The sequence below is a fragment of the Emys orbicularis genome, chromosome 9 (genome assembly GCF_028017835.1).
Source record: "Emys orbicularis isolate rEmyOrb1 chromosome 9, rEmyOrb1.hap1, whole genome shotgun sequence".
In the NCBI taxonomy this organism is placed as follows: Eukaryota; Metazoa; Chordata; order Testudines; family Emydidae; genus Emys; species Emys orbicularis.
The window spans coordinates 45,891,635-45,908,604 of record NC_088691.1 but is presented as its reverse complement, the minus strand read 5'-3'; the positions used below and the strand labels follow the sequence as shown (position 1 = coordinate 45,908,604).

Sequence of the window (16,970 nt, the reverse complement as noted above, 5' to 3'; positions counted from 1 at the left end):
GAAGCCCTTTCTAGCTTTGCTCCTTTGTCCCATGAATGGTCCACTTCCCACCTCTCCCTGTGCTGCAGTAGCAGTCTGAGTCCTTGTGGCTTTCATCCTCTTATGCTCACCTCTGCTCCTGCATCCCCTGCAGTTCATCGATCAGCAGCAGTTCTACTTGGCCCTGGACAACAAGATGATCGTGGAGATGCTGCGGACAGACCTCTCCTACCTGTGCAGCCGCTGGAGGATGACTGGACGGCCGACAATCACCTTCCCCATCTCGCAAACCATGCTTGGTAAAGGCCCTCTGGCCTGTCTTTCTGAGTATCCAGAAAAAGAAAGTCAATGCATCCCTTAAACACAGCATAGCCTCTTGGCCCCCACACCCAGCAGATCTGCACCAGGAAGTTCTGTGGAGCTGGTCCAAAGGCCCTAGCTGATCAATGGGAAGGAGGCAGAACTGTGCTGTTGTTATGCTCTGACCTGTTGTAACAAAGTGGCCTTTGACGGGACACAACTGAGCGTATCAATTCAGGACAAATTGCTTAGAGCAGGGCAGTCACAGCCCAAGGCTGGGGGTCCTTTACTACTAAGGCACGCCAAACCACCCAGGGAGGACTTTGGTTTTACCCCACTGGCTAACCAGAAGTCATACAAGCAATTCCCTCAGACACTCCAGTTTCCCAGTATCACCACCAGCGCCATTTCGTATGGGGATGAATGGTTATGAAAACCATACCCCAGTAAAAGGAAAAAGGTTCTCCCAATTCCAAAGTACCAAGCCCCAGACTCAGCTCAATGTACCAGTCAGATTTTACCCACAAATCACGCTGTTGCCCATCCTTTAGAAGCTAAAGGTTTATTCATAAAAAGAAAGAAATATAGATGAGTTAAAATTGGTTAAATGGAATCAAATACATACAACAATTGCGAAGTTCTTAGTTCAGGCTTGATGGGATTACTGCTGATTTAAACCAATCAAGTCTCTGGAGTACAAACATCCCAGCTTGGACGGGTCATTCAGTCTTTTGTTCAGAGCTTCAGTTTCAAGCACAGTTCCTCCAGAGGTCAGAAGCAGGACTGAAGACAAAATGGAGAAGATGCAGCTGCCCTTTATAATCTCTTGCCATGCGGCCTGTGCTTCCTTTGTGTCAAACACAAGCTGCCCAACACATGGCTTGAATGCCTTAAAGTTTTCTCCATAGGCATGTCCCTGCATGCCTTGCTGAGTTATAAGGTATATCTACCTTCTCTCAATGGGTCAGTTGTATAGCTGATGGTCCTTAATAGGCCATCAAGCAGGCCAGACATTGCTCATGCCAAACCGTCTGACATGTCATCCAGAAGCATAGCACAAATTTGAAATACAGACATTTATAACTCCTAATACAAAGGGGATACAAACATAAACAAGATTATCGTATCTGGAAAATTATAACATTTTTGCAGATATCTTACATCTTTGTGGGTGTTACCCCAGGAGCCAACATTTGAAACAGGTATAGGGCCAATACTTATGACTTTAAATACAAAAATGATACGTGCATACAGATAGCATAATCATAAACTTTTCATAGATACCTTACTTGACCTCCTTTGTATAAGATTTGTTGCAACTATAGGACCTTGGTTGCAACCATGATCTATACGGTCACAGTTCATGTCAATAATGTCACACCTGTGAAGAGCTTGCCTTGCTGTGGAAGGCACTGCATCAAGAGGGGAGGGTCAGACTGGACACAGTTGCCTCGGAATGCAGATCTTTGTTAAAGAGGCTGCATTGTGCAATATTGGCAAAACATTAGTGTTAGATGCCTCCCTCCCCGTCTGCAGGAAGTGCCTCTGCCCTGAGACATTGGGGGTTTCTCCAGAGTCTATGCCAGCCTAGAGCTCTGCTGTTGGCTTGAGCTGGTTGAATTTTTATGAATGAAACACTTCTTTGTAGAAAAAACTGCCTCATCTAGGACTGTAAGGGGTCAGATTCACCCCTGCAGCGCCTCCTGCTGGTCTCTTCCAGGAATTAGCTCATCCCAGCTCTGGAGCACCCTCTGAAGGCCGGTGATCCACCTTGCCACTGGCCCCATGTCCCTCCCAGGACCCCAGTGCCCCTCTCTCTGGGTGCTGCCCCCTGGCAGTACCTACGCATTCTGGGTCTCCTCTCCCAAGGGAACCCCCACCCACTAACCCCACCTCGCCGCAGTGCAAGGCTACTACTGCCAGTCACCATCTAGCCCCACTCCCTGGGGCAGACTGCAGTATCCACCACTCATCACAGGCAAGGTTGGGTTTGGACCTGCTGCCTTTGCCTACCCCTGGGCTGCCCTCTGCAACCCCCAGTGCCTGTTGGCCCAATGCTAGGCCACAGCCTGGGGCTTTCCAGGCTGGAGCTCCCCAACGCCTCTGCCTTTCCCCAGCCCTGCTCCACTCAGGTACCCTGTCTCAAGCTCCCTGCAGCCAGGCCTTCTGTCTCTGAATGCAGAGAGTGAGTGTCTCCTGGCTCAAGCCTTTATAGGGCCAGCTGGGCTCTGATTGGGGCGTGGCCCAGCTGCAGCTGCTTCCCCCAATCAGCCCAGGTCTTTCCTTCCACAGCCCCAGCCCCCTGCAGGGCTGGCTTTAACCCTTCCCAGGCAGGAGCGGGTGACCACCCCGCTACAAGGACATAATAATTTGCAACAATTTCCATCTGAATTTTCATTTTTGTTTTTCCACTTCCCTCCCCTCCTCCTCCCTCCATCACTTAAAAAAGAAAGTTTGTTAAATGGTTGTGAAGGAAAAAGAACCAATAAAATATTGGCAAAGTGAGCAGTGGCTCCATCCAAGCCCAGAAAAAAGGAGCAGAACCATTCTTCACTGGCCAGCCAGCCCTGCCGTTGGCCCTCCATGGAGAGGGGGACTTTCCTTATCCTGCCCCTCTCATTTTCACTGTTGCCCCAGTCTATTTTAAGCCGGTCTGGGTATTTCTAATGTGCTCCTTGCTGTGGCATCCTATTGCTCTTCCTGCAGTTCCCCTGCACTCTAGTACCTGGGGCTGATATTTCATTCCCCTGCCTGTGGCAGCCCTGTCCCTGGAAGCCCTCGAGTTGGGCTGGCTGTGCTTGCAGCCCAGGGCCTGTCAGTATAAATCCTAAGTGCTTAGGATGGGTTTGTTTTGCCTGCCCATGGCAGTCTGGCTGGGATCCCCCTATGAGACTGGAATCTGGGAAAGACCTGCCTACTCAGCATCTGTTTCCTTTTTGGAGACTGACTGCCCTTGCTTGCTTCCTTCCCACATGGACATTCCTCCCTGAGCTCCTCCAGCCTGTCAGGTGCATAAGTGGCCTGTGATGTTACAGGGAGGTTGTTTGATCACAAGGTAACTCTGTCCCTTGAGACAGCTGAGATTTGGCTAGAGGACATCTCACCTGTGCTGAAGCCATTCCTGTTCTAGGGCGTTATCCCTTCCATTGCCACGTTTGGCAGAGGAATTTGCCCCTCATGGCCTGTTGCTAGCTTGGTTCTGTAGTGAGACCTCTTGGCTTGGGGGAAGTGGAGGGAGCCCCATTGTTTGGCACATCTTAATCAGCCTGGACAGAACCCAAGTCCATGCACGCTAGGGTGACCAGATGTCCCGATATTTCAGTGTCTGTCCCGTGTCCCGACCAATCATTTTGTCCCGATATCCGCCGGCAGCACTGTTTGTTGGGGTTTTTTTGCTCTGCCGGCGGGCACCCGCCCCCCCCCCCCCCATGTGTTCCGATTTTTTCTTCCCCTCATCTGGTCACCCTAATGCACGCTAGGAAACAGTCCTGCATTGGTGAGAGAGGTTCTACTGGGTCATGGGTCTCTTTGATCTAAGGCAGGGGTTGACAACCTACGGCACACGTGCCAAACACGGCACGCAAACCGATTTTGAATGGCACGCGGCTGCCTGCCGCGGTTCCGACCCCCAGCCGCACTCAGCCCCCCCACCCACCGCTCTCCCCTGCTGGGGCAGGAGGCAGAAGCTTCGTCCTGCAGCAGCCAAGCTCCCTCCCTCCCCCGCTTCTTCCCCCAACCGTGGTGCAGCCTGCTTTCCTTCCCCTCCTCCTCTCCTTCCCTGCGCCGGCCCTTGCAAAGGGAGGGGGGAGGAATGGCAGCGTGCTCGCTGCTCCGCAAAAGCCCTGTGGCCACGCTCTTCCGGCCGGCACGCGGCAGCCCCGCGGCCCCTTGCTAAAGCCGGCTCTGGGTAAAGGAGGCAGAGAAGAAGTAGGGACGGGGCCTTGGGGAAGGGGGTGGAACAGGGCATATCCCTTCCAGCCCCCTGCCATGAGCCGCTCAGGGCAGGGGGCTGGGAGCGAGCACCCCCACGAGCCGAGCACCCCAGCCCTCTGCCCTGCACCTCCACACACACCCCAGCCCTCTGCCCTGACCCACCCCACACCCCCAGCACTCTGCCCTGACCTCTGAAGCCCCCCACACCCCCAGCCTTCTGCCATGCACCTCCACACACCCCCTGACCTCTGAAGCCCCCCACACCCCCAGCCTTCTGCCATGCACCTCCACACACCCCCAGCCCTCTGCCCTGACCTCTGAAGCCCCCCACACCCCCAGCCTTCTGCCCTGCACCTCCACACACCCCCAGCCCTCTGCCCTGACCTCTGAAGCCCCCCACACCCACCCTTCTGGGGGGTGGGGGGCATCAGAGGTCAGGCCCCACTCAGCCCGCTGCCGGCCTAGGTGAACAGAACGCCAGGCTGGCAGCGAGCTGAGCAGGCTGGTGGTGTAAGATCAGCATTTTAATTTAATTTTAAATGAAGCTTCTTAAATATTTTGAAAACCTTGTTTACTTTACATACAACAATAGTTTAGTTATATAATATATAGACTTAGAGAGAGAGACCTTCTAAAAAACGTTAAAATGTATTACCGGCACACGAAACCTTAAATTAAAGTAAATAAATGAAGACTCGGCACACCACTTCTGAAAGGTTGCCTATCCCTGATCTAAGGACAGGATGAACCATCTCCTGAGTCACCTTTGCTCTCACCCACTCTGTTAATTTCTCTCTCTCTCTGTCTGCTATTGATGTTCAAGCTCATTCCCATCACTCAGTCCCTTAATGAGAGGCTTTCTGGCTGCCCTCTTGGAGGTCTCTGTAGAAGAGCAGCTGGGAAGGTGACTTGGTGCAAAAAAAAAAAAAAAAAAAGCCCTTTGGAAGCCTGTAGTTATGTAGAAGAACTAGGAATGGCTCAGCCAGTGTCCTGGCTTCAATGCCATCTGCTTCAGAGGGCATGCAAGAAAACTTGACAGACAACTATAGAATAACCTGCCATAACTGAAGTGCTTTCCTAGCCTTAGTGATTGGTTAATGCTGAGAAGCATGAGGGCTTACGTCCTCATCATCGATCTATGAAAATGTCTAAGGGTATGTCTACACTACGAAATTAGGTCGAATTTATAGAAGCCGGTTTTATAGAAATCGGTTGTATACAGCCGATTGTGTGTGTCCCCACATAAAATGCTCTAAGTGCATTAATTCGGCAGACAGCGTCCACAGTACCGAGGCTAGCGTCGACTTCCGGAGTGTTGCACTGTGGGTAGCTATCCCACAGTTCCTGCAGTCTCCGCCGCCCATTGGAATTCTGGGTTGAGATCCCAATGCCTGAATGATGCAAAACAGTGTCGCAAGGGGTTCTGGATACATGTCGTCAGGCACCTCCCCCTCCGTCAGCGCAACGGCAGACAATCGATTCGCGCCTTTTTACCTGGGTTACCTGTGCAGACAACATACCATGCCAAGCATGGAGCCCGCTCAGCTCAGCTCACCGTCACCATATGTCATCTGGGTGCCGGCAGACGTGGTACTGCATTGCTACACAGCAGCAGCTAATTGCCTTTTGGCAGTAGACGGTGCAGTATGACTGGTAGCCTTCATCGGCGATCTGGGTGCTGGCAGACGTGGGGCTGCATTGCACACAGCAGCAGCCCCTTGCCTTTTCGTAGAAGGTGGTATATTACGATTGGTATCCATCGTCATCGTATTGCAGTGGCTGTCAATCATGGGCACCTGGGCAGACATGCTCAGTCCTAGCGAACTGTCTTGATGATGATGGCTATCAGTAGTAGTATGCTATTTTCTGCCAAGCACCCAGAAGATGCCGAGGGCTATCAGTCATGCTGCACCGTCGTCTGCCAGCTTAAGATGTAAAAAATAGATTTGTTCTGTATTCATTTGCTTCCCCCTCCCTCCGTGAAATCAACGGCCTGCTAAACCCAGGCTTTTGAGTTCAATCTTGGGGGGGCCATTCTGTGTGACAGTTGTTTGTGTTTCTCCCTGATGCACAGCCACCTTTGTTGATTTTAATTCCCTGTACCTGTACGCCATGTCGTCACTCGCCCCTCCCTCCCCTGGTCCGTCAGATACTAGTTTCGCGCCTTTTTTCAGACCAGATGCCATAGCACTGGGATCATGGAGCCCACTCAGATCACCGCGGCAATTATGAGCACTATGAACACCACGCGCACTGTCCTGGAGTATATGCAGAGCCAGGACATGCCAAAGCAAAACCAGGACCAGCCGAGGAGGCGATTGCAGCGCGGCGACGAGAGTGATGAGGAAATTGACATGGACATAGACCTCACAGAAGGTACAGGCCCCAGCAATGTGCAAATCATGGTGTTACTGGGGCAGGTTCATGCCGTGGAACGCCGATTCTGGGCCCGGGAAACAAGCACAGACTGGTGGGACCGCATCGTGCTGCAGTTGTGGGATGATTCCCAGTGGCTGCGAAACTTTCGCATGCGTAAGGGCACTTTCATGGAACTTTGTGACTTGCTTTCCCCTGCCCTGAAGCACCAGAATACCAGGATGAGAGCAGCCCTCACAGTTGAGAAGCGAGTGGCGATAGCCCTGTGGAAGCTTGCAACGCCAGACAGCTACCGGTCAGTCGGGAATCAATTTGGAGTGGGCAAATCTACTGTGGGGGCTGCTGTGATCCAAGTTGCCAGGGCAATGAAAGACCTGGTGATATCAAGGGTAGTGACTCTGGGAAACGTGCAGGCCATAGTGGGTGACTTTGCTGCAATGGGATGGGGCGATAGACGGAACCCATATCCCTATCTTGTCACCGGAGCACCAAGCCACCGAGTACATAAACCGCAAGGGGTACTTTCCAATGCTGCTGCAAGCCCTGGTGGATCACAAGGGACGTTTCACCAACATCAACGTGGGATGGCCGGGAAAGGTACATGATGCTCGCGTCTTCAGGCACTCTGGTCTGTTTCGAAAGCTGGAGGAAGGGACTTTCTTCCCGGACCAGAAAATAACCGTTGGGGATGTTGAAATGCCTATCGTGATCCTTGGGGACCCAGCCTACCCCTTAATGCCATGGCTCATGAAGCCGTACACAGGCAGCCTGGACAGTAGTCAGGACCTGTTCAACTACAGGCTGAGCAAGTGCCGAATGGTGGTGGAATGTGCATTTGGACGTTTAAAAGCGCGCTGGCGCTGCTTACTGACTTGCTCGGACCTCAGCGAAAAGAATATCCCCATTGTTATTGGTGCTTGCTGTGCGCTCCACAATATCTGTGAGAGTAAGGGGGAGACATTTATGGCGGGGTGGGAGGTTGAGGCAAATCGCCTGGCCACTGATTACGTGCAGCCAGACACCAGGGCGGTTAGAAGAGCACAGCAGGGCGCGGTGCACATCAGAGAAGCTTTGAAAACGAGTTTTGTGACTGGCCAGGCTACGGTGTGAAATTTCTGTTTGTTTCTCCTTGATGAACCCTCCGCCCCCCCACCACCCGGTTCACTCTACTTCCCTGTAAACCAACCACCCCACCCTCCCCTCCCCCCTTCGAGCACCGCTTGCAGAGGCAATAAAGTCATTGTTACTTCACATTCATGCATTCTTTATTAATTCATCACACAACTAGGGGGATAATTGCCAAGGTAGCCCGGGATGGGTGGGGAAGGAGGGAAGGAAAAGGACACACTGCAGTTTAAAACTTTAACTCTTATTGAAGGCCAGTCTTCTGATGCTAGGACCATCATCTGGGGTGGAGTGACTGGGTGGCCGGAGGCCCCCCCCACCGTGTTCTTGGGTGTCTGGGTGAGGAGGCTATGGAACTTGGGGAGGAGGGCTGTTGGTTACACAGGGGCTGTAGCGGCGGTCTCTACTCCTGCTGCCTTTCTTGCAGCTCAACCATACGCTGGAGCATATCAGTTTGATGCTCCAGCAGCCGGAGCATCGACTCTTGCCTTCTGTCTGCAACCTGACGCCACCTATCCTCTTCAGCCCGCCACTTGCTCTCTTCATCCCGCGATTCAGCCCGCCACCTCTCCTCTCGTTCATACTGTGCTTTTCTGTAGTCTGACATTGACTGCCTCCACGCATTCTGCTGTGCTCTGTCAGCGTGGGAGGACATCTGGAGCTCTGTGAACATATCATCCCGCGTCCGCCGTTTTCTCCTTCTAATCTTCACTAGCCTCTGTGAAGGAGAAACATTTGCAGCTGGTGGAGGAGAAGGGAGAGGTGGTTAAAAAAGACCCATTTTAGAGAACAATGGGTACACTCTTTCACGTTAAATTTTGCTGTTCACATTACACAGCACATGTGCTTTCGTTACAAGGTCGCATTTTTCCTCTTACATTGAGGGCCTGCCGGTTTGGTGTGAGAGATCACTCACGCATTGCCAGGCAACAGATTTCGGCTTGCAGGCAGCCATGGTAAGCCACAGTCTTTTGGCTTTTTTAACCTTCTTAACATGTGGGAATGGTTTCAAACAGCAGCGCCTTCATTTCCCATATCAAGCACCCATTGGGTTGGCCATTTAAAATGGGTTTGCAATGTAAAAGGAGGGGCTGCGGTTTCCGGGTTAACATGCAGCACAAACCCAACTAACCCCCCTCCCCCCCACACCCAATTCTCTGGGATGATCACTTCACCCCTCCCCCCACCGCGTGGCTAACAGCGGGGAACATTTCTGTTCAGCAGAGCAGGAACGGGCACCTCTGAATGTCCCCTTAATAAAATCGCCCCATTTCAACCAGGTGACTGTGAATGATATCACTCTCCTGAGGATAACAAAGAGCGATAAGGAATGGATGTTGTCTGCATGCCAGCAAACACCGGGACCATATGCTGCCATGCTTTGTTATGCAATGATTCCAGACTACGTGCTACTGGCCTGGCGTGGTAAAGTGTCCTACCATGGCGGATGGGATAAGGCAGCCCTCCCCAGAAACCTTTTGCAAAGGCTTTGGGAGTACATGAAGGAGAGCTTTCTGGAGATGTCCCTGGAGGATTTCCGCTCCATCCCCATACACGTTAACAGACTTTTCCAGTAGCTGTACTGGCCGCGATTGCCAGGGCAAATTAATCATTAATCATTAAACACGCTTGCTTTTAAACAGTGTGTAATATTTACAAAGGTACACTCACCAGAGGTCCCCTGTGTGCCCTCAGGGTCTGGGAGCACGCCTTGGGTGAGTTCGGGGGTTACTGGTTCCAGGTCCAGGGTGATAAACATATCCTGGCTGTTGGGGAAACCGGTTTCTCCGCTTCCTTGCTGCTGTGAGCTATCTACATTATCTTCATCCTCATCTTCCTCGTACCCCGAACCCACTTCCCTGTGTGTTTCTCCAGTGACGGAGTCATAGCACACGGTTGGGGGTAGTGGTGGCTGCACCCCCTAGAATGGCATGCAGCTCCGCGTAGAAGCGGCATGTTTGCGGCTCTGCCCCGGACCTTCCGTTTGCTTCTCTGGCTTTGTGGTAGGCTTGCCTTAGCTCCTTAATTTTCACGCGGCACTGCTGTGCGTCCCTGTTATGGCCTCTGTCCTTCGTGGCCTTGGAGACCTTTTCTAATATTTTGCCATTTCGTTTACTGCTACGGAGTTCAGCTAGCACTGATTCATCTCCCCATATGGCGAGCAGATCCCGTACCTCCCGTTCGGTCCATGATGGAGCTCTTTTGCGATCCTGGGACTCCATCACGGTTACCTGTGCTGATGAGCTCTGCGTGGTCACCTGTGCTGTACACGCTGAGCAAACAGGAAATGAAATTCAAACGTTCGCGGGCCTTTTCCTGTCTACCTGGTCAGTGCATCTGAGTTGAGAGTGCTGTCCAGAGCGGTCACAATGAAGCACTGTGGGATAGCTCCCGGAGGCCAATAACGTCGAATTCCGTCCACACTACCCCAATTCCGACCCGCTAAGGCCGATTTTATCGCTAATCCCCTCGTCGGAGGTGGAGTAAAGAAACCGGTTTAAAGGGCCCTTTAAGTCGAAAGAAAGGGCTTCGTTGTGTGAACGTGTCCAGGCTTAATTCGATTTAACGCTGCTAAAGTCGACCTAAACTCGTAGTGTAGACCAGGCCTCTGTCTCTTTCACTATGTATCTTGCCACTGCATGGGTGGTAAGCTGCAGTGGGTTGACTATCACTCTGAGCCCCACACGAGGGTATAGGCCAGGCCTAGCATAGCACACAACTGCTTATGCCTGGGACTCCCAAGAAGTCCTGGCTGGGTGTGTCATGGATGTTAAATTACCTTGTTACTGCTTGGTGCTTCAGTGGAAGGCAGCCTGCTAAAGAGCGAAGGGGAGCCTCTTTAGGCCTGGTCTATGCTACAAAATAAGACTGACCTGACCTAAACTAGAGTTAGGTTGACGTAAAGCAGCTTGCATTGATCTACGTGCCCTACTACATGTACGTGCCCTACTACACCGACATAACTCAATCTCCACAAGCAGTGTAGGGCTTATGTCGATGTCATTAGGACGACACAGTGTCCCTGTAAACGCTGTTACTTCCATTGGGTGTTGGCTGTCATTCTTGTCAATTTCAGGGTTCTGTGCTGGAGCTGTGAAATTGACAAAGTCCACCTCACAGCTCAGGCTGTCACCCTGGCATGGATGGGGGGCTGCCCAGAGAGGAGCTGTGCGTGGAGTTGAGCGCCCAGGCTCTCAGCGCCCCCCCGCCGCCCCTCTTAAGAAGGTGGAAGCACTCCTGGTGAGGACGTGCAACAATGACCGACGGAGGGTAGTGTGGATGTGAGCTGGGCTGTAATTTGACCTAGCATAGGCTAATTGATTTAAGTTTATAGTGTAGCCATGTTTTGTGTCCCAACACAACAGTTAGGTCTTTGGGTGACCAGGGAAGCCATTTTTTTAGAATAACAGGGAGGCGGGGGAAAGTCTGTGTTTGTTGGGCATGCAGGAGGGGTCTTCGTGGAGTTGTCCTTCCAGTGGTTGGAGAGGATCATAAATGCTATAAAACAAAATGCCCTGTCTGGATTGCAGTGAGATTCTAAATGAATGTGTCTCCCTTGAGTCATTCTCATGGCTGGTATCTCTCTGTCTGTGACAGATGAAACTGGAACCAGCATCCACCCGACGGTACTGGCAATGCTGAGGAAGCTGCAGGACGGGTATTTTGGTGGGGCGAGGTAAGCAAGAGCTACTGTTCCCATAGCGTGTACCCACTGGCTGATGTGCTCCAAGGACCGTGTGAAGCAGGGTTTGCAGGAATGCTCCTGTGGCAAAGCATTGCCAGCCAGCTCTGATCTGAGGAGATGCAGTCTCAGCTTAATAAATGCCCAGCAATCTCCCCTCATGGTGACATGTTTGAGCATTCCTACTTGGTAGTAACCTTGTCCTTCATTCCCCCCTCTGGGGTAATCCAAGGCCTTTAAAGCCCTAGGGGCAAAGTGGTTGGGTTTGGCATACCTTTCAGTTCAAAGAGAGGCCCTATTTTACCCTGTTCAGCTCGGGGCGCGGTGGGGAGGAGGCATGCTACTCCTACCCATGGGCAGAAGGAGTCCCAGAGAAGGGGATTTGAAGTGCTTTGCAACAGGAGGTGTTTTTACTAAACCTTCAGTTACAAAGTCTGTACAGGGACATAGACCAATGCATCAGCTGGGAACCTGCAAAGCACTGCGCAGTCTTGCCCCAGATCACAGTGCCATGACCTAACCCTACAAACCCTTATTCCCATTCCTAGTGTCCAATACTTTGATATTGCAGTGGTGGGCGTTTTATAAATAGCCGAGGTAGATATCATGGGACTGCATAGGGAAGGAAGTACTATGCATGGGGGTGAATAGCTTCGGGGGTTGGGTTTGTATACTGCAAAAAAAGAAAAATTCTCTAAAAATTTCCCTTTGGTCCCTGAGTGACCTACGGGACCTGCCCTCTGTTCTCACCCCATGTCTGGTCCCATAGTCCAGTTTTGGCCATGTCTAGGTGCTTTGTCCCCCTCTAGTGGCTGGATCAAAAAGGTGTATAAGTCTACTACAGTCATTGAGCTACCAGAGCTGGCTCTTAGCTCAGGCAGGAGAGGGCGGTACATCTAGGTACAGAGGTCCCAAGTTTCACCCCTACTGCCAACAACCCACCAAGAGGCATTACGTTACCTGGTTCATGCTTATTTGCAAGGTGATTTCAGGTAGACCCTCAGGCATTCCTCCCTCTTTCTGAAGTTCAAAGCTGGAGGGGGTGGCTGTGGCCCAAGTGCTGCCTTAGCAGTGTGCCGTGTAATAGAGGTTTAAAGAGACATTCGCACTCTTAGCTGGAAAGAGAAAGAGGCTCTAACTCTGCATCTGCTTTTGTGTAGTGTTCTGACCTCCCAATAACTCTGTCCATCAATCTCTGTCCCATTCTGCTTTGGTGGCTGTGGATATCTTTCCCCAGTGGCCTTTCTTCTGACTCTCCCTCTCCCGCCCCTGAATTTCTAAGCAGAAGTCAGCATGGCTCCCTATGCTTGTTTGCATCCCCCTTGCTTAGCTGGGTCACTGTCGGACGCAAAAGAAACATGCAGTGCTGGATGGGTTTTCGTTTATTGCTTCTCCAGGCCTGCAGGCGCTCCTGATAAAGGTTAAAACCATTAAAGGTTTGGCCCTTAAGAGATCTAAGGTCAAATCACACTTGATGATGGTCACAATATTGCACAATATCCCCATTGAGGGCTGTAGCGGTCTAGGGCTCACTGAGCAGTCTGACGTTCCAGCCAGTAGCGGGCAGTGCGTGTGGACACATGTTAGCCAGTACACTACAGTTCCATTGGGTCCTCAGCCTGATGCAAAGCTAGCAGAACAAGCCCATGGTATTTCTGATCTGACCTCTCCTCTCTGTCTTGCCCAGGACCCAAACGGGTAAGTTGTCTGAGTTCCTGACAACTTCGTGTTGCACACACCTCAGCTTCATGGATCCCGGGCCAGAGGGTAAGCTCTATGCTGATGATTACGGGCTCAGCATTGACAGCTACAGTGAGCTCAATCCCGAGGAGTGGCTGCATGGCTTTCAATTAGCGGATGATGGTAAGGAGGAAGGGGTTGGTGACCTTGATGCGCTGGAATAGGCTGTGCTCAGGAGTGCCATGCTTATCAATAAACCAATTAACTCTGAGGCTCTCAGCAGGGAGCCTCAGTAACTTTAGTGTACTTGGATTTCCACCTTGGTTTTGTTCTCCCTTGACCCCTCCACCAATTAACCATGTCTCTCTAACATGACTGTGGCGTTAGGAGGATTGAGGGCTAGGTGGATCACTGGCCTGGACATTGAGTCTCTGCTTTTGTGGGTGTGGCAGGCAAAAGCCAAGTACAAGGGGAGAAAGTTCTGATTGGAAGCTAAGGAATTTGACTCTCTGCTTTAGGCCCAGTGCCGGGAAAATACAGAGGGTGACGTTGCACATTAGCATCTGAATTGGAAAGGACCTGTTTAAAATCCTGGGATATCTTTAGGAAGAGATGGTACATTAAATAGTCTGGAAGGAAGGCTTTAAGAACTGATGAAAGTGAACGTTTTCTAGCTCCATGTGGAGTCCAAGGTGTTAGTTTTATGGGAAAATGTGTAAGACTTTAGGTCTTAAGTACTTTGCTGAGTCAGGGCTCTGGTCTCTTGGGCCGTATGTCCTGATATGGAGCCAGGCGAGAGCAATCTGTTGCCCTGTTACAGAAAATACCACCACCCCCCTGGCCCTAAAGGCAAAGGGTGTCCTGTTCTTCCTCCCAGGTTGGGCCAGTGTAGCTGGCTGAGGTTGGTTGTTTCCTCTCCCGTGATGTTGTCTTTGATCTCCTGTTTGCAAAGATCTCTCATAACCAAGTGTCTGTCCCAATCCCATTCCTTAACTCTCCTCTATTCTCTCGACTCATCCGCTAACCCATTTAGACCATTAACTGCCTGTAACCAGCTTGCTATTGCATCTCCACCCTCACTCCCAGATAGCTGGTATCCCTGCTCTGGACTTGGCAAAGGGTTTTCCTTGTAAGTTCTCCTTTTGCATTTTTTTGGCGCACATGCTGCTAATCTAGATTTCCTTTTGCTGTGATGCCTGCATCTTATAGGCAAGGTGCCTGTGTCTGTGCCTGTATGCAGCAGCTGTAGGCTTAAGTTGTAGCCTCTGCTCTGGCCAAATGTGCTCTTTTAACTGGAACCTCTTGAGGCAGCAGAAAAGAAGAGGTGCTCCTGAAGCTTCCCAGATATCAAGGCTACAGTCCAGATGCCTTCTGCAGCATCTCATAGCCCCACATAAAATGATTAATAATCTCCTGCACTGTATCTCTGAGTGGCGGCTCTGCTTATGGCTATTGCAAAGAGCCCCTGTCTGAAAGCCCATACAGATGCTTGCTAGCTAGGGTGCTAGGGAAGTGCCCCATTCAGACCTGAACACAGGGCAGATGCTGAAACACCTCTGCCTGTATGGACGCCCAGACCCCAATACTGGCTAGACTGTTTGTACAGGAAATCAAATGAAGGTGTGTGTGCTCTAGAGTAAGTGTTCACATGAAAGCTGTATGGCCATGCTCATGCACAGTTGAAGCAAGGGTGTTCCAGCATGACCTTTGCATGAAACTGTCATGGCCTTCATCCTGACGGCATTGCATTTACATAGAATCCATCTATATTATGTTATACTATAAATGTTCTCCTGCAGGAGGCAGAGTGCTGCAATTCATTCATGTGCACTATACTGGAAATCTGTATGGTGTTCTCCATGTTGCATGGCTAATAACCGACTTTGGTACTGCATGGGCTAGCAGTCTGTCACTCCTCATCTGCAAAGACCCAGACCCTGCCATCCACAGATGTTCAATTGCTGCCGCAGAGAGCGAGAGAGAGCACGGCTGCATGCATGTGACTGTGTAGGCAAGTGGAGTAAATCACACTACAGGCTCACTTCACTGTGGCTTGTGTGTCGAAAACATCTGAGGTGCACTCTTGAGAGAGCCCTGTCAGCAATGTGCTTCCATGTGAGGCAATGCACAAGTTGTCTTTGTGTTGCAGCCTCTCGGCCCGCTGTGCAGCGCAATAAGGCTTTGATGCGGTACTGGTTCTGCTAACAGTGTGGTGGTAATGCCAGGGTGGGGGAGGTGTTCAGCTAGCCATCATAGAAGGCGTAGGACAGGCCAGGAGTCTAAGTGCATATAAGCCCTTTCCACTCCACACCAGACTTGTTTGATGTCTTGGTTACTGCTAATCCTGGGCTGTGGGCAGGCAGCAAGGAGATCATGGATCCAGCAGTTGCCAGGGCTATTTGGGTTTTGACTCCAGGCGGGAGATGGTAGAGTGCAGAGCTAGTGGAATAGAAAAGAGGTGGATGAAGGGAAGGGGGTTTCCATTCTCACCTGTGATGGCTTGGAGGCAAACTTTGTCTAATGGTTCTCGATTATGTATTAGAAATAATTTATTCATAATAAGAAATAGCATTTTGTGTCCCATCAGGGCCCTTCTGTGCTGAGTCTCGCACAACTAGGAAGAGACAGTCCCTGCTCAGAAGAACTCAGTCTGGGTGCAGAGAAGTAGTAACAAGGGGATGTATCAAACCAATGGGAAACATCAAGGCTGGGGGCCACGGGGCCCAGCAGACTTGCTTTGTGCGAGTCTTGCAGGGTTTGAGTTCATTTATTTTAATATAAAGAAAGGAGATATGAATGATATTGGTGACCCCCGGCAGGAGCCTAATGAATGCAGCGCTCTGTTCACCAAGAGCCAGGCTGGAGAAGCGTATGAAGTGGAACCAAGGAGCGTGGTCATGACTGTACTTAACCCCACTGTGATCTCAGTAACTCTACATGTGCTGTTCCCTGGAGCAGCTAGGGTTGAATTGTGCTGGGTGCTTGAGATGTGCTGAATTGATTTAATGTGGTGTTGTCTTTTAAATGGATACTGCTCTTGCTTTTAGAAACAGCATAAAAGTATGCACCTGAAATACTTGGGCTAACCCAGTGAAAGGCGCCATCTCATTTCCCAGATGATGGATAAACTAGGCTTCCTTTGGGTTCTCACTAGGATCACATGCAGCCAGGGGAGGGGGCTGGCGAAGCCCAGATTGATTTAGTTGAGGGATTTCACTTTGGTATGTGTGTGTGCTGCAGCTGACTGCCCTGCCCCGCATCAGAAAGGAGAACAGCAGCAGGACCAAAGGGACAAATAGCACTGCTGGAGTTGGAGGTTGGGTTTCTGAGGACTGGATTGATGGCAGGCATTGCAAGGCGTGGAGTGGAGAGACTAGGAACCATGTCCGATACAGGAACTGCTCTCCGAGGCTGCTGTTGGTGCTGTACCTATGTCTGCCTAGCGAGCGAGCCAGGCATGCTGTTGCTGCATCGTGTAGAGAGACTGCGCCTTCTCCCGTTGCCTCCAGTGTGCTGGTAACGTGGAGTTCTCCCACAACAAGGAAAACCCAGGGGAGCTTAGGCATAAAGTGACTAAACCCCTCTCTTCTGCCTGCTCTTCCAGCTGACGTTTGTGATGAAGTGGCTCAGTATTTAGATCACCTTTTGGAGCACACAGCTCCCAAGGCTGCCCAGAAGGGAGGGCTGCATCGCTTCCGAGCCGCAGTGCACACCACTCGTGACCTCATGTCCCTGGTGTCCCAGGCCAAAGAGCTGCACGTACAGAGTGAGTAACACACCAGGTGCTGTCCCCGGGGAGCAGCCATGTGGCTGGGGTCATGCATGGACTCTTCCTCTCTGCAGAGCCGAGCTCTAGGCCCCAGGTGACTCACTGGGAGGTGGGGGGCCTCCACCA

The 16,970-nt window shown here is 51.3% G+C and overlaps 1 protein-coding gene across 1 annotated transcript in view; it reads left to right on the top strand.

Moving 5' to 3' along the window:
- Positions 1 to 16,970, top strand: part of PHKA1 (phosphorylase kinase regulatory subunit alpha 1) — a 91,416-nt gene that overhangs the window by 45,606 nt on the left and 28,840 nt on the right. The window contains 4 exon segments of the mRNA XM_065410307.1: positions 134 to 278; positions 11,311 to 11,389; positions 13,083 to 13,258; positions 16,680 to 16,841. Coding sequence (XP_065266379.1) covers positions 134 to 278; positions 11,311 to 11,389; positions 13,083 to 13,258; positions 16,680 to 16,841 — 562 coding nt within the window.